This window comes from Panthera pardus, unplaced genomic scaffold (assembly GCF_024362965.1).
Source record: "Panthera pardus isolate Hobbes unplaced genomic scaffold, ASM2436296v1 HiC_scaffold_16, whole genome shotgun sequence".
In the NCBI taxonomy this organism is placed as follows: Eukaryota; Metazoa; Chordata; class Mammalia; order Carnivora; family Felidae; genus Panthera; species Panthera pardus.
The window spans coordinates 48,215,248-48,236,236 of record NW_026526721.1 but is presented as its reverse complement, the minus strand read 5'-3'; the positions used below and the strand labels follow the sequence as shown (position 1 = coordinate 48,236,236).

At 37.0% G+C, this 20,989-nt stretch overlaps 1 protein-coding gene across 39 annotated transcripts in view; it reads left to right on the top strand.

Moving 5' to 3' along the window:
* The window catches only part of ABI3BP (ABI family member 3 binding protein), a 256,218-nt gene that overhangs the window by 97,285 nt on the left and 137,944 nt on the right, over window positions 1-20,989 (top strand). For all 39 annotated transcript variants that reach the window (XM_053903274.1, XM_053903276.1, XM_053903280.1 and 36 more), the window contains exons 5-8: window positions 8,167-8,348; window positions 8,913-8,968; window positions 19,314-19,362; window positions 20,361-20,432. In XM_053903274.1, coding sequence (XP_053759249.1) covers window positions 8,167-8,348; window positions 8,913-8,968; window positions 19,314-19,362; window positions 20,361-20,432 — 359 coding nt within the window. The remainder of the gene's footprint in view (window positions 1-8,166; window positions 8,349-8,912; window positions 8,969-19,313; window positions 19,363-20,360; window positions 20,433-20,989) is intronic.

Here is a 20,989-nt window from a genome sequence, read left to right as displayed (position 1 = left end):
GCAAATATTTTTGATGTCTGAATTCTCGATTGAGCCCAATGCCTTATTATCCATTTGTCTTTCCATGTAAATTTTAAGCTCTGTGAGGACAGGAACCATGTGTATCATAACCAACTTAATCTTTCCAGTCCCTAGATCAGCATCTGGCACATAATAGGCCCTCAGTTGATATATACTGAATGAATAAAAAGTAAAACAGCAGCATTTTCACTTTAGTTTCACCAGTACTTCAAACTTCACATGACAAAATTGAACTCCTACTGTTTCTCTTGATATTTCAGGTCCACATCTTAGTACTTTCTGAAGTACCTTCATTCCTCCATTCACTCTAACTTGAATCTTGATTCATTTTTTATTTTTCCTCTCCTACAGCTAATAAGCCCCCAAGTTATAATGGTTCTGCCTTTGGGAAGTACATCAATGTCTTTATTTTCTACTTCTTCACATTCGTGCCAATAATTCTAATTCAGACACTTGTCACCATACTCTGGATCCTGGAAATAGCATCCTGGCTACTTTCCCTGGCTCTTTTCCTACTCCAGTCCATCCCGGCTTCTGCAAAACTAAGGAAATTTAGATTATCTACCATCAGCTCACTCGTTCTTCACCCCAGATTCATCCTCCTTCTCTTCTTTCCAAGGAGCACATTTCTGACTCGAGACTGTGCTCATCATCCTGTCCCTTCCACATTCCTTAAGACTTTACTCTCAAATTTACCCCTTCACTGCCATTGGGACCATGCCTCTTGCTTGCAAATAGGTTGAAGATTTCTCTATCACCAAACAATATTTTCTGTTAATTCTGTTAGCTCTTCCAAGCTATTTTTCAATCTCTTCATTCCAGTACTTTTCAGAGTGGTCTGTTCTCTCATACCTGGTTTTTGTTCCACCCCTACAATCTTTATTCCCTTTCACTGGTTTCCTTTCCTTTTTTGCCATTCCTTTGAAATATCTCTTTGTGGTCACCAATGACCAATGAATTGCTAAATCTAGAAGTGTTTTCTCAGTTCATACTCTTTTTTTTAAATGTTAATTTATTTTTGAGAGACAGAGTGTGAGTGGGGGAGGGGCAGAGAGAGGGGGAAACAGAATCCAAAGCAGGCTCCAGACTCTGAGCTGTCGGCACAGAACCCCACGCAGGGCTCAAACCCACAAACTGAGCTCATGACCTGAGCTGAAGTCAGAGACTTAAACAACTGAGCCACCCAGATGCCCCTCAGTTCTTACCTTTTTAACCTCTCAGTGGAATTGTCAGCACCGTCTTTCTTGAACTCTTTCTTTGACATGTTTTGTGAAATGTTTCTCTTGGCCTTTTTCTCCTCTCTATTGCTAATTGTTAGCCTACCTCCCAAAGTGGAATAGAGTTTTATCCTTGGATCTCTCATCTGTTTCCCCCCTTATCTCATCTATGCTGTGTCTTTAACTAAGTAAAACAGTGCTTCTCAAACTTTATGCATGTAAATCATGTAAGAGACCTTGTTACAATGAAGATTCTATTCCAGAGCATAAGGAAAAGCCTGCGGTTCTGCATTTCTAAAAGCTCAAAGGATGTGCTGATGTTGCTTTTGTACAGAGAGCAATGGGAGTGATAAGGATATAAGTGACTTGCAGGGCTAATATCTGACCTTGACTCATTTCCAAAGTTCTAAGACTATTTTCAGTTGTTGATGTAATGATCTACATTAGAATGACCAAATAATGGTGGTTGGTACCTCAAACTCCAACTAAATTCTTAATCTGTACTACCAAAAAAATTCCTTTCCATTACTTTAATTTCCTTCAAGGTGGGAAATTCAGTTTTGATTTATATTAATGCTTTTCTTAGCACACTTATCCCATAAAGAAATCTAGTTGCATCAATTCTTGTGTAGAAATACTAACTTTGGGGGCTCCTGGGTGGCTCATGCCTCCCACTCTTGATTTTGGCTCAGGTTACCAATCTCAAGGATTGTGAGATCTAGTCCCATGCTGGGCTCTGTGCTGACAGTGCAGAGCCTGCTTGGATTCTCTTTCCCTCTGTCCCTGCCCGGTCCTTGTGTGTGTGTGCCTGCACACACTCTCTCTCTTTCTCTTTCTTTCTCTCTCTCAAAATAAAAAAACAAATATAACTTTGATCTTTTTTTTCTTCATTTCATTTCTTCCATGAGTCATTCCTTGGTTGACTCGTGTGGACTGAGTGTATTATTTGAGATTCTTCCCTCCAATCTCTCTCTAATTCTCCCACTGCTGGTAAGTCTAACCTCCTCCATCACTGCTTAACTTTATTCCCTGGCTAAAGAATCTCCACCAGCTTCTACTGCCTGGTAAAAGAAATCGTAGAATCTCTCATAGAATCTATCTCCAAGAATATATGAGTCATGCTACTGCCATGAGTTTTAAATCTGGACTACTTTGCTTTCCTGGACCTATGTAGGATATCCAACTTTAAGTCACACCCTTTGGATTTAAAATTCCATTTGTCCATTGCAACAGTTCAAGTGTAGAGGGCTATACCCAGCCCCCCTCAGCACCCTCTGTTTTTCATCCCAACTTCTTTAGTTCTATCCATATATACATCTACCTCCTTCACTATACTGTGAGCTCATTTTTGCAGTTTTCAGTGTCCCAATCATCTTCCATTGCATGTGGATCCTAGCATCCTGCTTTATAATAGCAGTTCTCAACACACGTACAAGTGAATAAGTGGAATATTACAGAGCAAGTCTTAAGGTCAGGCCTTCTAGCTCTTGAACGTCTTATGCAACATCTCTTGTCTAGAGTCCACAGTGAGTATCTCCAGCAATGATAACAGCACAGACATTGAGGGTACAAATTCTGGTCAGACTGACCTATGTTCAAAATTCTGTTGTATTATTAACTGAATGGCCTTGGATAAGGTATTTAAAGGCATTTTTTAAAATCTGTAAAATGGGATAATAATACTACTATCTCATGGGGTTGTCAGAATTTAATGAGATGATACGTGTAAAACGGTTCATACAGTACATGGCACACAGTAAGCACTCAGTAAATGGTCCTGTTTGCTATTCTTGTTGATTTTGATATTATTTGCTTTGTTTTATAACGGCCATTTCAGGTGAGCTATTTCATTTTAGGTAGCACCAAAATCACTAGAAACTGATTCTTTTGGTTGATGTTTAAGCCAGCCACCATTAGGGGATAAAGGAGAGAGTTTTGGAAATTTGTGACCAGTTTGAAAATTATTTTAAGAGTCCAAAGATAATAAAAACCTGAACTGGTCCCATAAGTGCTGCTTAGAAATGAAGAAGAAACAGGTAAAACAGGAATCATGCAGGGAAACCTAACTGGCCTTGAAAACCGATTGAGGGGAGAAGGGGCCTGAAGCTAACAGGAATAGGAGCAGATTTGAACAGAAGTAGATTTTAAGGTAGTGAGGAAACTCAGGAAGGATTAAATCACTAGGTTTGATCAAGAGGTTTTATTATATTACAGATCAGATACCAGATTACAAAGAGATTTAGGCACCACGAGTGATGAGAAAGTGGGATAAGGTAGATTACTTGTAAGACATCTTGTGTTAAACAACAGCAGGGATAAAAGGGAATATGAAATGAAAATTCTTTTCATTTTTGTTAGAATGAAAAATACCTAAACAATTTTTTGGCTCAGAAGTGAGTGAATGGAATAAGGAAATGGAATAAAATCACCAAGATTCTTATTTATGTTTGGGCAGCAGGAAGAACCCCAGAATCAGAGAGGGTCAGGGAGGGGGTGATGGACAGAGACACTTTAAGAAGAAGGGATTGAGGGCAGAATTTACATCAGAAGCAAAAATATTGACAAAGGCGGTGTCAGGAAGTGTCCTTTGATATAAAGAGAACAAAAAAAATCTAATGGATGTTTTAGGAAATATAATAGTAGTTACAGAAATAAAAATATTGCTGAAAAAAATATAGAAAGTCCAAACAATGACCAATGACATGCATCAAGCAGACTAGTTTGTGAAAGGACTACATTTATCTTGTCATGGCTCCATTTCTCCTCTTGGTATAATTGACTACTAGTTATTTCATAAATCACGTTTATGGGGTTTCTACCCTGTGTTCTGCCTCTGTAGTTTGTTGGAATAAAGGTCTAATTTGTAGACAATAAACTTGTAGAAACAAAAAGGATCCCACAAGTTGTCTAGTCCAAACCCTGTTCTTTTTGGAGAGTGAAAATCCTACATTTAGAGGAGCTATGGAATTTTTTTTTAAACTACAGTAAGCATTATTATCAATATTCATACTATTAGGGAGATCCAAGCAAAGATAATGTTATTTAAACCAAACATTCCATTCAGTAGTTTCTTACCACAAGGACATGAAATATTCTCCTTCCTTAAAGTCCAAGTTGCTGGAGGCAGGCCTTCCAGAAGTCTAGTCTGACGACATTCACCGACTGTTACTTATATTTTTAATAGACTTGTTGCACTTGTGTCCAAATTTAATCATCAACAGAAAAGGGTATGATCAACGTTTGATCCTGAGTGTCCTCAGACAATAATGGGAAGTCTGTGACTCTATGTTATGGTAAATACACAATAAAATAAAAAGCCTTAAATGATGTTGAAAGGAATTATGATTGTCCTCTTCCCTCCTGGGTCATTTTACCTGTTTTCATTTCCTTTTGCCAAGCACCACAGTAGTAGAAAGACCATCCAATGCAATACTAAAGGTATTAGTTGAGTCAGAAAACCACCATTTGTCTGGCTTTGTCCCTGACAATCAGATCTTAGACACTTACTGGCCCTCTTTTTCTTCTATAATAATGCTTATTCTCATTTCAGTTTATTCTATGAATCAACTGAAGTAAATTTTAAAATCTTAAGCCCTCTGCAAATGTTCAATGTAGATATTTATTGTATTTTCCTTCAGTTTGCATTGATTCTATAGGAATGCTGAGTTTTGGTAAGTAAAACCTTAGGCAATGACACATTGAAAAAGATAATATAATTGTAAACTTTATTGCTTAAATCCATATTTTCTGGTGACGGAATTATTGACCATTTAGAGAAATTATATTCTAATTTTAGAATGACCCCATGAGCACCCAAATATCCATTCTGTTCATTCCACATTTATGGAATACCTTCTGTGTGTGGTACGGCACTGTTAATTTTCATAAGGCCTGTATTTAGCTTTAAAATCAAGGAAATTTGCTTCACTACCTTACAGGTAAATAGTCTTACTGACTATCTCTTTTAACATTTAGAACTTGCTATGTTACACAACTATCAATTAAGCCAGTGTTGGTAAAGATAACCTCTGAGGCTGAAGAGAGAGGTTGGCTGCCTGTATGTTTATTTTTCCTAACAAACTTGATATAAGACAGGTTATTTTGAATGCTTTGTGATCAAGATAGAAAAAATGTGCAGGATTTTTTTTTAATGTTTATTTATTTTTGAGTGAGAGAGACACACAGTACAAGTGAGGGAAGGGCAGAGAGAGAGAGGGAGACACAGAATCCAAAGCAGGCTCCAGGTTCTGAGCTGTCAGCACAGAACATGACTGGGGCTCAAACCCACAAACCACAAGATCATGACCTGAGCCGAAGTTGGATGCTCAACCAACAGATCCACCCACTCTGTTTTTGTTTTTGTTTTGTTTTGTTTTTTTTTGTTTTTAACATGTGGGAAGTTCTTAGAACATTTTTGTACCATTTTATTCCTGGGAAGATAATATAAAATCAAACTTACTGGTAACTCTGGAATCTGGCCTTTGGTTGTTGTATTAGCAGTGCCCCCCCCCCCCCCCCCCCCCCGCCACACACCTTGGATCATACCAGCAATTAAGGATTTGAGAAATGTATCCAAAGTATAGATGCATAATGTGGTAGCCCATCTGGTCTGATTTTAGCTTCTCTGCACTTTGCTGACTTTTTCTAGTATACAAGGCAGGGAAAAACACAGCTACAAAAATTCCATGCAGCATGCTTGTCAATAAGTGTGTTGCATAAATGTCTATTGATGTTTCAATTCACAGGACACAGAGGATTAGTAGTCTATAATGTATATTCCCAGTAGTAGTTAGTATTTTGGCTGAACGGCTTCCTTCACTCGTTCAGTCTTTTGCTCCTTGGAAGTCAGGAACTGGAGCCCTGGCAGTTTTACTAGAAAGAAGCAAGCTAATGAATGACTTCAAGCATTTCAGTAGTTTGTAACTAGTAGGAACATAGGCTGAATATACAAATACATTCAAAATACAAATGTACAGAAACATACAAAACCATTCCCCCTCTCTCTGTATTTGTTAACTATAAACCCCCTGCTGACTTGATGGCCATGCAACACGTGCATTTGCACAGGGTCCCCCTGTGTACTTAGAAGGGTCCATGCTTGGTTTAATACTCTAATGTCACTGTCTTGAAATGCTTAATCATTTTTGAACATGGGGTCCCATGTTTTCATTTTGGGATGAGCCTCACAAATTATGTAGCCAGTCCTGCCCCTTGTTTCTAGAAGTTCTAGGTAATTGTTTTTATGTATCATCAACAATGTGTTCCGGCACTTAGAGGGGGGCACAATAAATGTTTTTAACGCAAGTAAATGAGTGACTTTGTAAGGCTTCAAGTAAAAGCAACTGACCAGAATCTTAGCCCCTTTAGTTTTGCTAGGGTGGGGAGTGGGGGAGAGGTACTAAATGTTTGAGAGAAAATTTAAAATAGAAGAACCTAAAATAGTATAACAAACACCTAAGTTTCCATCAGCATACATGACAGCTATTATTTTATTCTATTTATTGAAAATGTTTGTTTAAAAATAAAAAGCAGATAAAATATACCTGTTGGCCCCACTTCTATACTCCTTTATCTCACTGGGTGGGGCGCCGGGGTGGCTCAGTTCCTTAAGTGGGTAAGCCTCTGATTTTGGCTCAGGTCATGATCTCATGGTTTGAGTTTGAGCCCCACATCGGGCTCTGTGCTGACAGCGTGAAACCTACTTTGGATCTTCTGTCTCCTCCCCCATTGTCCCTCCCCTGCTCTCTTGAGCTCTCTCGAGTTCTCTCAAAAATAAGCATTAAAAAAAATTCTTATCTCACTGGGAACTAGAGCACTAATATGAATGTTGGACCCTTGCAATATTTGCTGTCTCTTTACACTGTTACCATATATGGTAGCATATTTTGTGAGCATTTTAATATTTATGTGAATCATGAAACTATATGTGTCATCTTGTAATTTGCTATTTTTGTTCAGTATTCGTAAAATCTGTTCATATTGATATATATATAGTTCTAGCTCATTGATTTCTTATGACTGTATACAGTACTAATGTGCTCCCCTGTCCTGATTGGCCCACTGTGTGAGGCTGTTTACAGCAGGGTCAGAGGAGTCTTTGTATTCTGGTTCTGTCACTGGTCAAAGTCACTAGGTGGGCAGCAATGGGCAAGTTAAATGATGTTTCTGAATCTCTATTTTCACATCTATAGAATGAGTTAATAACTTCTACCACTTCAGATGATTTTATGACAAGATAATATATATAAAACCTAGCATGTGATAAAAGTGCAAAAAAATAGTGGTGACAATTAGCATTACTTCATATGTATGTCTGAATATTATGAACCCCTAAGCAAATAGGTAACCTTGATCTTAAATTTGCATGGTTTGATTCTTTTCATTGAACTCTTAGCTTGGCTTTGGTTTTGATTCTATTTTTATGATAAGAATGTTTCACTCTTAAAATGCAGTCCTGGATGTATCTTAGAATTTCAGGATCCCCTTGTACAAAATTGAATGATACCACCTCTAATGCATGTTCCATGGCATAAACCCATACAGTTGCAGGTTAAACCCATTTAGCTATAAAACTTCAGTATTAAGCACTTGAAAAATTATACCTATGCTCTGTTCTATGCATAATTGGAAAGAAACGAACATCCGGCGCTTTCCAACTTTCATTCTGCAAAGTAGCAAATAATAGAACCGCATTCTGTCAGACCGTAACTGTGCTTCACATTCTCCAACTTGGCATTAGAAATTTAAAACCTTAAGTACACACTGAGCTGTTTTGTCATGTTCTCTGCAATTTCTAAAAAATAAAAACAGAAGCCAGCATTAAGCATAGTCTTTGAGTAGATGGGAGTCTGTGATGTATTAAGAAACTTGAAATAGCATTCTGATTCTCCCTGTGGATTAAAAGCATCATGTTTTGGTTATTCAACAGATATTATACAATTCGCTATAGAGAAAAGGATAAGGAGAAGAAATGGGTTTTTCAACTCTGTCCAGCCACTGAAACAATTGTGGAAAATCTAAAACCCAACACAGTTTATGAATTCGGAGTGAAAGACAATGTAGAAGGTGGAATTTGGAGTAAGATTTTCAATCACAAGACTATTGTTGGAAGTAAGTACCAGGAACTGTTTGAGGAAGCTTTTTGTAACTTTTATCTTTTTTTCCTAAGTACCAAAATTTTAATTATTTTATTCTTAAATATGAGGGGAGTTAACTGCCATCCTCTAGTGCTTAAAAAAATACAAAAGTGAAGACAATTTGAGTACTGATAGTTGAGAATCTTTTATGTTGATGAGTGTTTTTTTAAACAGAAAATGTGATGAACTGATGTTTGATGCCTTTATTGATAACACTTCTTTGGCCATTTTAGTATTTTCAATCAATCTCAGATCTATGAGCACCAACTGAGTGAAAACAGCAGTAATGTGTATTGGTGTTCAGAATGGAAAGCTGGGCCAGTAGAAGTGAACATAGAAATACTTGAAGGGGCCCAAATCTTGTCATCTCTTCATTCAAACTTCATTGGAATCAGCGCTTGAAATGACAGTAAATAACTAATAGGAATAAAGAGTCTGAGTTAGAAAAGGAGTACAGTTGTCTTCATCATGAGTAGGAAGAGTTAATTTAGGAACACAAAGAATGAAAATAATGTTATTTTCTGCTTGTTTTTGTCAGGTAAAAGCAAAGTCAATGGGAAAATCCAAAGTACCTATGACCAAGCCCACACAGTGGTAGGTACCAGGTTATTCTCAGGAATGTTTTTTAGAAATTGTATCTGCATTGTGTTGTTGTTGTTGTTGTTGTTGTTGTTGTTGTTGTTGGTTGCAAGAAAATAGGCCTATTAGGATTAGTTGACTGGCCATGGGGCTTTGTGTAAAGTACTTAATGCTTTAGGAATTTCTTTTTCAGCAAATGGAGGTAGAAATATGAGAGCAAATTATCTAATATGTTTATAGCTCTAAAATACTGATACTTGATGTAGTTATTCTATATCCAGATTCCAGGTATTTTGAGGTTATGCTTATTATCTGCAGTGGATTGTCTTTTAGAATAACCTGTTTCCACAGTAAATCTGTATATGTTCTATTTACATTGGTATTACTCATTTCTCTGTCCTCTTCCCACTATTTTCTCACTTCCTGCTTAAAGAGCTAACCCTTTTCAAAATGATGAAGCAACTGGCTTGGTTTTTATTTGTGCCTAGCCTCTATTGAGTGTAGTAAATATCTACATATCTTACCTGCCAGGCATCCCCCTCATCTAGACCCCCTCTTCTCTCTTACTGCAGAAACTCAGTCTCTTGTCCTTTTTCCCTCCACTTTTCAAAATCTGTTCTCAGGAAGCACCACACCAGTTACGTACTACCTGTTACAAATGTAAGCCATTGTTGTAACTGTCACAGAGATGTTTGCATTTTCTTTTATTGTTTTTATCTGTTTCTTTTTTTTTAATTTGTTTATTTAAATTCAAATCAGTTAGCATACAGTGTAGTATTGGTTTCAGGAGTAGAACTGGGTGACTCAGCACTTACATATGACACCCAGTGCTCATCCCAACAAGTGCCTTCCTTAATGCCCATCACCCATTTTAGCCCATCCCACCACCCACCTCCCCTCCACCAACCCTCAGTTTGTCCTCTGTCTTTAAGAGTCTCTTATAGTTCACCTCCTTCTCAGTTTTTATCCTTTTTTTCCTTTCCTTCCCTTCCCCTATGTTGATCTGTTGTGTTTCTTAAATTCCACATATGAGTGAAATCATATGATATTTATCTTTCTCTGACTTATTTCACTTAGCACGATACCCTATAGATCCATCCACATTGTTGTAAATGGCAAGATTCATTCTTGGTGATTACTGAGTAATATTCCATTGTATGTGTATATATGTGTGTATGTGTGTATGTATGTATATACATATATGTATGTACATACATACATACACATATATCCCATCTTCTTTACCACTCATCAGTCAATGGACATTTGGGCTCTTTCCATAATTAGGCTATTGTTGATAGTGCTGCCATAAACATTGGGGTGCATGTGCCCCTTCAAATCAGAATTTTTGTGTCCTTTGGATATATACCTAGTAGTGCAATTGCAGGGTCATAGGGTAGTTCTATTTTCAAGTTTTTGAGGAACCTCCACACCGTTCTCCAGAGTGGCTGTACCAGTTTGCATTCCCACCAATAGTGAAAAAGGATTCCTTCACCTTTCTCTGCATCCATTAAATCACATGCACGATTATAAGATGATGGCCCGAGCAGGTAGAGGAGGCACTCTGGTGAGAAGGGAGGAATTTGGTGCTGGCTTTGGTCCCTATGTGTTGGGAGTATCCAGCCAGGGAAATACCCTACAGTCAAGTGAACATGCAAAGACTATTCGTGGCTGCAAATTTGCTCTATTTAATGTGTCCATGTTGTGGATGGATATCTTTTATGTCTAATGAAATAGTCAAAAGAATACCCCATTGATCATGTAGGCTAGTAGGAAAAAAAAGGTAGTACATACCTCATTGGGATGAAAAAAAAATGCAGAATTCTTGTCAGTGACAGAAAAATGGTTTGGGTAAAAAAGATTGAGAATTAATCCTGATAAGGCAAATGTTTCTGTGGTTTGCATTGGCAGAAAAGTGTGTCCCTTGTAAATTTATGATCAAGTAATGATTATTAGATTGCCCAGGAAAGTGTTTTGTTATGTTGCAAATCATCATGTAAGAAAGGAGATGGCAGGTAAATTCCCATGTCACATTCATTCATTCATTCATTTTCTTCTTTCCTTTCTTTAGATTTTGATTTGTTTCCTAATAATCTAATATCTAAAAATTGAGACTATATAGATATGGGGAAAGCAATAAAAACAAAATTATCTACAACACTGCCAAATAAAGACCAGTATAAAACCATTTATAATCCACTTAGTCAAAATATGGCATAGCATATTTCATGTCATAAAATGCTCTTCATATATATAATTTTAATTACTGTGTATTCTATAACATAAATTGGAAACTCAGTTTCCAATTTGTAGGCATTCAAGTTATTTCTAATTGTTTTTAATTATAAGTGATGCTATGGCAAACATTTATGACCATAATCTTAGTTCATTTGTCTACTTGTTTCTTTATAATTGATACTTAGACAGGAATTAGTAACTTAGATTCTTAACATTTTGAAAACTTCCTATATATGATCAAATTTCTTTCTAGAAAGGTTGGGCCATTTTACCATCTTGCTATCAATATATCAGAGTTATCTTGCCAATATGCCTTGATTATCAACATGTATTTCCATCACTAAATTTTCACATAATGTAATAGTTTAAAATGTTTTATAATTTTTTTCCCCTGATTTCTAATAGCACTGCTTTCTTCACTTGTTTATCAGCCATTTGTATTTTCCATTTAATGACTTTTAGTTTTAGTCTTTAATTCAATGGGGGTCTCATGGTTTTTATTGAATAGATTTTAAAGATTTTATAGATTAAAGAACGTTGACTCTTGGTTATATCATCTAGGAACATTATTCTCACATTTGTTATCAATTTTGTTTATGGAAATTTTTGAAATAGCCTACTTTTAAAATTTGTTTAATCAAATTATTTGTCTTTTCCATTGTGATATTTACAGTTACATTATATTTTATAAAGCCCTTCTTTATCCAGAGATCAAATATTTCCCTCTTTTGTTTTTAGTTTTATAAGTGGTTTGATTTTTGTGGTAATTAAATTCTAAACTATATGGGTTGTATTTCACTCTATTGCAGGTGGTAAAGTCATATATTGATTAGGTTATATATATTTTTTCCAAACAATCATTTGGCCCAGTACTAAGTATTGAGTTGTACCATTCCTTGTTAAGGTCCCTCTCTGGCTTTGTCTCAAATCCAACCACAGGGAATAGAGTTGCTCTTTGATTCTCTTCTAGAACAATCCCCACTCTTGTTGTGAATGGTTACCTAGGAGGCATATCTTATCTCCCACCCTCTTGGCTGTCATGCTTTGTCTTGCATGTGACTCAATGATGTCATTTCTTTCATTCCTTTTCTTCAATCATATCCCAATAATGTTTTGTGCAAAATATTTCATCTAGTGAGAGTTACTCAGCAAAATTGGGAAAGATGATTGATGTTTACTCCCAAGGAATTTAATTTCTTTTTCATATCATAAATAGCCATGATGAGAAGGTCGAGGAAGAAACTTCCTGCATCTGTGACACAAAGCCAGATATTTTATCACTTCAAGCTGTGAGGCGGAGTACTCCCAACTCCAGCCAGCTGTGATGAGTTGTGGTTTGAAACTCTTGGTTATTTCCAAAGGAAAACCCAAATTAATTAAAAAGATATTTTAAGGCTTCTCTGTGAGGCTTTCTCCATTGTCACTTTCTGCACAGCCATCTGTCCTCTTGGGTAGCTCTAGAACACAGGAAAGTTGAAAAGGAACCACTTGGGATAGCCTTAGACCATCTTACATGACCACTTAGAATTGATTCTGAAAATAGATTTGATATTTTAGAGGCATATTTTAATCCAAATAGTCAATATCAATCCAAATGTTCAGATATCTCTGAGACTGCTTTTAGAAGGCAATATTTCAAGAACTATGAAATTAATTCCAAATGTTTTACTTTTAGACTTTTAAGCAAAAGATGCATTGAAAAATGCTTTCTTTCACCTATATGTGTTTACACCTAAAACTTGTATGCAGCAAACACTTAACCTCTTCTAAACAGAGATTTGGAAAGGAAAAGACAATGTGAACTATAGGATATCCATTTTTAAAAGATAAGTAATATTTACGCTAAAAATTTGAAAGTTAAAAAGAGCCCCATCTTAAGCATCTGATGCATTATATTTGTAATTCATGTATCTCCACACATGTTCTGTTGGCAAGCCCCAGCACACTTGTACCAGGTACAGGTGCCAGAAGTTTCTTCTGATGGTTGGTGCCTTTATTCTACTTTCACCCATGCCTATACCTCCGGAAAAATCAGACAAAAGGTGAATTTGAAAGATTGTGATTTATTCTATACAAGTTGTATTACTTGAGATTCAAGATACTGTGAAAGAAATACACATTTATCATAATTATGCTGTTGGGTCCATGTCGAGAATTTAGAACACACTTTTTTTTAAGTTTATTTTATTTTTTTTAAGAGCGTGTGTATGTGCAGGCTTGAGAACTAGTTTGGGGGAGAAGCAGAGAGAGAAGCAGAGAAAGGGAAGAGAGAATCCCAAGCAGGCTCTAAGTTAGTGTGGAGTCCCACAGGGGACTTGAACTCATGAACTGTGAGATCATGACCTGAGCCAAAATCAAGAGTTGTTTGCTTAATGGACCAAGCCTCCCAGGGGCTTGTAGAACCCTCTGTTGACAGAGGTGAAACCTAATATTTATTAATAGGTTTTATTATGCATGATCCAATCAAGAACATGGCTAAAAGGACCTAATTTTAACACATTAGGTCTATATTTTAAAAAAACTAAGTTATCTTACTAGTTCACCAAACAATTTTTGAAGCATTTAACAGATTTTATTTTATTTTAAGTGTTTATTTTTGAGAGAGAGGGTATGCACATGTGGGGAGGGGGGGGAAGGGCAGAGAGAAAGGGAGAAGAAGGATCTGAAGCAGGCTCCAAGCTGACAGCAAGAGAACCTGATGGGGGGCTGGAACTCAGGAACCCCGTGATATCATGGCCTGAGCCTAAGTCAGCCATTTAACTGAGACACCCAGGTGCCCCTTAATAGAGATTTTAAAATAGAAGTTTAATTATTTAATCAAAATCACTTTAGAATAAGTGTTCCCCTAGTATATGACATCTTTTACCCTTCTGTTTTTTTCCATCAGAGATCACCCAGCTTTAAAACCATGTCTATTTTTGGCAAAAAGAGAAGTTGTGACAATTTTTAAAGTGTAACCATTATCAGATAAGTAAAGTGAATAGGGAGAACTACCATGTGGTCACCACTCACACCTTAAGATTGTATACAATGAATATATCAGGTATCTGTAGCAATTGCTGTCTTAAGCAGAAATTTGAAAAAATTTCTATCTAGACCGATGATACTATCAAAGGTGTATATATGATTCCTCCCTAAATGACCAGAAATATGAAGACTTTTGCAAATAGGACATTAGATTAAATCAATGTGTTTCCTAACTTTCATTAGAACATCCTAAAAATGAATTAAAACCACAGTGTAACAGGTCCAAGTTCTTTTCATGTGGTTTGGCTTAAACCACTGAAGCTTGACTTTGAGCAACCATTAGCCACTCCCCAAATGGGCAACTTGTCTTTATCTCAGGAGCTAAAACTAGTTAAATCTACAATGAATATTCTGATACCACGAAAACACCAAATAGCCAAACTTGAAAAGAAGAGGCTGGAAAGAACAACATTAAAAGCTAATTTTCAAAATAATACCAGGAGGAAGTTAGTATAATGCAGAGTGAGTAAGAAGTCCCTCATCCTGTATGGTTACTGCTGTGGTTATTTCCACGTATGCATAGGCTTTCCCTAACCAGGACTTAAAATCGGGCTGAATTGGTCATCAGGTCATTGCTGTTGACCACATCAGCATTCTCTCCCCATAGAGTCTCCCCACCTGATACTTGGCCATCAGGTCCTCAGAAAAATGGTAGAAATGAATTCCCTTAACTAGTCCCCCAGCTCAGGATATATATAGTACAACTTAGGTTCTTTAGGAACAGGGTATCCTGAAAGTCAGGAAAAAGGAAAGACCGCATTTCTTATAGGGCAGGAGGGAAATATGCTTACATCCAGGCATACAGTAAACACAGAAAAGAGTTTCTAATGAAGGGAGGACAAGATCTGCGGTGATAGAGGCTTGCGGCAGGAATGGGAGTCCACAAAATGTCCACAGAAAAGAGAGCCGGCAAGGACATGGCCTGAGAGCAAAACTGGGACAGCAATGAAGGAACTGGTACCTTTTTCAAAAACACTGTACACAGAACAGTTTGATTAAAACTGGGTTGTAATTGGTTAAACACTGTTAACTTGGAAATTATCACAATATTTCATTTTTCAATGAATCCTGGTAACAGACTGTTTCCTACACTTTCATAAAAAGATACAGGGAAAGGACTCACAGTGTCAACCTCTTAGTGGGAATTTTAGAGCCTTCAGCATAGACATTTTAATGTTTATTTTTGAGAGAGAGGGAGGGAGAAAGAGAGAAAGAAAGAGAAAATGTGAGCAGGGGAGGGGCAGAGAGAGAGGGGGACAGAGGATCCAAATTGGGCTCTGTGCTGAGAGCAGACAGCCCAGTGCAGGGCTCAAACTCTCAAACTGTGAGATCATGACCTGAGCTAAAGTCAGATGCTTAACTGATGGAGCCACCCAGGTGCCCCTTCAGCATAGACATTTTAGGCAGAAGTATTTTCCTGATGCCCCTACAAACCCCACTTATAGAGAGGCAGCTACTTGCTCATGAGTCCAGTCTTGGTACATCTTTGGATTGCAGATTAGGCAAGAGAGTAATTATAGGTCTAGAAAGAACTGGGTCCTGCAGCTAAATTATTTCCTTGTTTTTTGGCAGCACATATTGTACATATAGTCATGTCATCATAACGGAACATTGGTAGATACTCAAGAGCTCAAAGAGAAACTTTGTTCCGTTCACGTGAAGAGTGGAATATTTTCCATTTGTTCTTGTCAAAAATTGTTTAAAACAAATCATCACAGCAAAGGAACTAAAAACTGAAATAATGAAATTCGAAAGCAGTCAACACAGCAACATGTAGGTGTTTTTGCTGCATTGTGATGTGTCTGAAAAACTTCACATTCTGCAAAATGTGCTGTAAGTGGCAGGATTCATAGGACAAATAAAAAATAGGGCTTTCTAAAAGCCTTTGGAACTGTAGCAACAGCTCTAACAAAAATGATCCTTAGTACCTGGAAGGATAATGTGGCCCCTCCAGCAAGTGGTTCTCATGTGGCTGGAGGTTGGCACACCTGGTATTTAAAGTTCTCAAGTGAGGGGTGCCCCAGTCGGTTAAGCGTTCAACTCTTGGTTTCAGCTTGAGTTATGATCTCACAGTTCATGGGTTCAAGCCCCACATCGAGCTCTGTGCTGACAGCATGGAGCCTGCTTGAGATTCTCTCTCTCCTTTCTCTCTCGGCCTCTCCCCACTTGTGCTGTTTACCTCTCTCTCAAATAAATAAACTTTAAAAAATTAAAAAAGTAAAGTTCTCAAATGATAAAGACCATGTGCTCGTGTACCTTTCACTAGAGCAGGACAGGTGGACACGCGAGGCAGAGCCTGTATCTCTCAGGGAAAGGATCCTGTGTGCGAGTGCTCCTAATTAATTTTATGATAAAGCTGAAAGAGATCCTGCTGCCAGTGTGATACCAAAGCTGAGAATTTTTTTTCTTCTCCTGCTGAAGGTGGTACTTCTATTTCTACTATTCCCTTCCCCTTGTCTGGGGAAAAATGTGTATAAATTATACTTAAATCATTCCTCTATTTACCAATAGCACGTGAGTTCTGTAGTACAGACCCGGACGTAGTAATTGAACAGACTGTTGATCAAAATAACTTTTCTTAATTAAAATGTAATTCATGCTTGTAAATAACTGAGAAAGAAAAGTATAAAAGATGAAATGAATCCATTTATAAGAAATAGCTACTGTTTTAAAAAAAACTATGATCTTTCTTTCTGATCTGTCTGTACATACTCGTTATAAAATTAGGTTATAATGTGGTTATAATTGTAACGTTTATATTTATTTATATTATGCATATTTTCTACCTTGTTAAGCAGATGTCAAAAATTTGAATCATAGTTTATTTAATAAGACTTCTGCTTTTGGATGATGTAGATGTTTCACATAGTGGTAATAATTTATGTGTAAAGGTATTGATCTTTAATTCCTTAGATCAACATTAGATTAGGCTAGATTGTGATGAAGGAAATTACTGTGTGTGTTAGTCCACTAGGGCTGCTATAACAAAATACCATAGACTGAGTGGCTTAAAAAACAAACATTTAATTGTCATAGTTCTGGAGCCTGGGAAGTTCAAGTTCAAGGTGCTGGCAGATTTGGTGTCTCCTGAGAGCTTGCTTCCTGGATCACAGACAGCCATTTTATCACTATGTCCTCACTGGGTAGAAGGGTGGAGGGACCTCTCTGGAGTCTCTTTTATAAGAGCACTAATCCCACTCACGAGGGCTGGATCCCTCATGACTTAATCATTTCTCAAAGGTCTCTCTACCATCACGCTTGGGAGTTAAGTTTTAACATATCAGTTTTGGGGGAACATAAGCATTCAGTCTATAGCACTGGGTCCATAGGTATAAATACTACTTTTTAGAAATCTGACAATAGTAAACTTCTACTTTTCGTGGTTTTTAAACATAAGGACCTTAATACAAGAAGAAAAATAGCAAACAGTAAGTTTGGTATTGTGGCCCCTCTTTTTTTTTTTTTAATTAACTAATTTATTTTTAATGTACATCCAAGTTAGTTACCATGTAGTGCAACAATGATTTCAGGAGTAGATTCCTTAATGCCCCTTACCCATTTAGCCCATTCCCCTTCCCACAACCCCTCTGGCAACCCTCTGTTCTCTTTATTTAAGAGTCTCTTATGTTTTGTCCCCCTCCCTGTTTTTATATTATTTTTGTTTCTCTTCCCTTATGTTCATCTGTTTTGTATCTTATATTCCTCATATTAGCGAAGTTATATGAGATTTGTCTTTCTCTGACTAATTTCACTTACCATAATACCCTCCAGTTCCATCTTCATAGTTGCAAATGGCAAGATTTCATTCTTTCTGATTGTGTGGCCCCTCATTATTATGGGCATATCATTCACTGAAATGTTAGCACATCAATGAGTCTCTGTTGTTCACAAGTGTAAACACCTATGTGGTAAGTATCTCATTCAGCACATTCTGGATTCTTAACAGATCTGGTACATGGAGTCTCTATGTTATGTATACAGGTTAAATCAAGCATTAAAAAATCAACATCATGATTTTTAAATTTTAAAATGATTTTTTAAAATTTAAAAATTAAAAAAAATTTTTATTCATTTAAAGGAGTAAATGATTACTCCTTTAACTTAGTCTAATTCTTCCCTATATATTTGCTTTCCTTATTTTGTTTCTATGTCTATCCATTACCTGTCTTATCCTTGGCTCACAATTATGTCCAGTGATTACTCCACTTTAAGGGTAACACTAAACCCGTCTCTAGTTCAAGGTACTCCATGGCATCAGGACTTGCTGTAGGACATCTGAGACAATTTGGGAGAGGGGAGAATGCATTGGGACCTGCCTTTCTAATTTGAGGTCCTTGTGCATAAATGTGTGCAGGATGGTGAAGAGTACAAGATTTGGAAGTAGAAATTTCTGGATCTGAATGCCAGCTCTGCTTTCTTGGGCAAGGAGATGCGTGGTGGTTGGATTGCCCTTAGTAGCAGCAGTTGGGTACACTCAAACAATGGATTCTGAGCAGTTTTAAAAGATAATATGTAGCTTAGCATCTGTTTGAGGGGAAATGTAAGGGCAGAATCTGGCTGGGTCACATCTCAAATGAAGTGATAGATGAACTAGTAGTCAATCCACATGGTTCAGTTCCTTTCCATTGCAGTTTCAAGGTAAAGTACATAATGGGAGCTCTGAAGAAATTGCTTCTTTCAAGTCTTTGGACATTTATGGGGAAAACCAAGTAAGCCTAATAAAATAGAGGTAGATAGGGGTTCCTGGGTGGCCCAGTCAGGCGGTATCCTCTTGATTTCGGTTCAGGTCATAGTCTCACAGTTGGTGAGTTCAAGCCCCACTTGGGGCCCTGTGCTGACAGTGCAGAGCCTGCTTGGGATTCTGTCTCTCTTCTTTCTCTGCCCCTCCTCTGTTTGTGTGTGAGAGTTCTCTCTCTGTCTCTCTCTCCCTCTCTCTCTCAAAGTAAATAAAAATTAAAAAAAAAAAATAGAGGTAGACATATGTACTAAGATTTCCAGCAACTGTAGACAAGACAGGCTACTTCCAGGTCTTTGCTTTATTTATTTATTTTTTAATTTAACACTAATTAAAAAGCCGAATCTCTTCTCTTTTCAGCCAGCATATGTCCCAAGGAAGCTAATCCCAATAACAGTCATCAAACAAGGTAATTTGTATGAGTCTGCTCTGGATATGTGTTTATAACTATTTCTGTAAATTTTAATTCCAATATAGTTAACAGTTTAGAACCAGTTTTAATATACTTTTTGCACTGAGATAACTAAACATAGCACATTAAAATCTTTTTTCTGACTATTTTAAAGCAAAAGTGTGAAAAAATCAGTATGGTCTAGCAAATTAGAACTTAATAATTTTGGCTCTCATACCAATAGGTCAAGTCTTGGCAAGTCTCACTGATTGGACAACTAGGGACAAAGCAACCATAACAAGTATTAACTTTAAAAAAAAAAAAAAACAGTTGAATATGTGTGGCTTCGTTCAGGGTTAAATTAGCGTACATGAAGAAAATCATTAATAGGATATTTGGATTAGTGAAACGAAAACTATGATTTAGTGCTCCCTTTAGGAAAGTAAAGGCATCCAGTTTTTGAGAATTATGATGTCTTATTCCATTTCACTATCCAATTGTTTTTGTTTTGACTTTCAGTTTTTCAAATTATTAAAATGACTCCAATATTTCCAGAAAGTTTCTTGGTAGAAGAGATCAGACATTTACAATAATTAATCATTTTAAGAAAACACAGTGTCTTAAGTGTAATCTCAAACAGTGTCAGTATTGGAATAATCTAGATTCTTTGAGAACATACATTTTCACTTTTTAATACTGTATTAATTGCCTGTTTTGTGCTATTTCTTTAACTTGGGTAGGTTGCAGGGGAGTAGAGATAAGGAAATTTCATCTCATTAGAATGGAACACTTGATGATAGAGTAACAGCCTTTCATTACCTAAAGGCGTAGGTGTTAAGGTGAGATGTGCCTTCCAGTCCTTTCTTTGGCTGTGTACCAGTGCAAAGAGTTACTTTTTACTAATTTAAAAGTTATATCCAGGCTTACCCCATGCAGATTGCTTCACATCACAGTACTGCTATTTACTGCTTACTATTTTTTTCCCATCACACTGTTAACTTTTTTCATTTCAACAGTGATTCAGAATGTTACTCACAGGGCTTCAACTAAATCCCCTGATAAGACTCCCTTTGGAGGAACAATATTAGGTGAGTATATCTTGGTATCTATACCTGCATTAAGTCAGGTTATTTTTGATAATAGGACCATTATGGAATTTTACACTGTTAGACCTGTTAGCAGGTCTATTAAATTGAAATTGGTTCATTTTCTTTGAATATTTAGCATCCTTCTTTGTGTCCATTCTAGGCTAGGAGCCAAGAGCTGCTACCTCTATTACAGTATGTTAGAGAAGCATTTCTACCCCATGCCTGGTGGGAATGGTGGCACCCATCCTACCTGCCTCATAGTGTTGTTGCAGTTGGGAGGGAGTCCTTGTTGCATTGAGCTGCTTTTTAAAAAGTATTATTAATAATAGGGAGCCTGGGTGGCTCAGTTAATTAAGAGTCTCACTCTTGATTTCAGCTCGGGTCATATCTCAGTTTGTGAAATGGAGTCCCACGTCTGACACTGCGCTGACAGTGCAGCACCTGCTTGGGATTCTCTTTCTTCCTCTCTCTCAAAATAAATAAATTAAACTTAAAAAATTATTATTAATAATGGTGTTCTTTTTCACTACACATCTTAACCATTTTATGATTTTTGA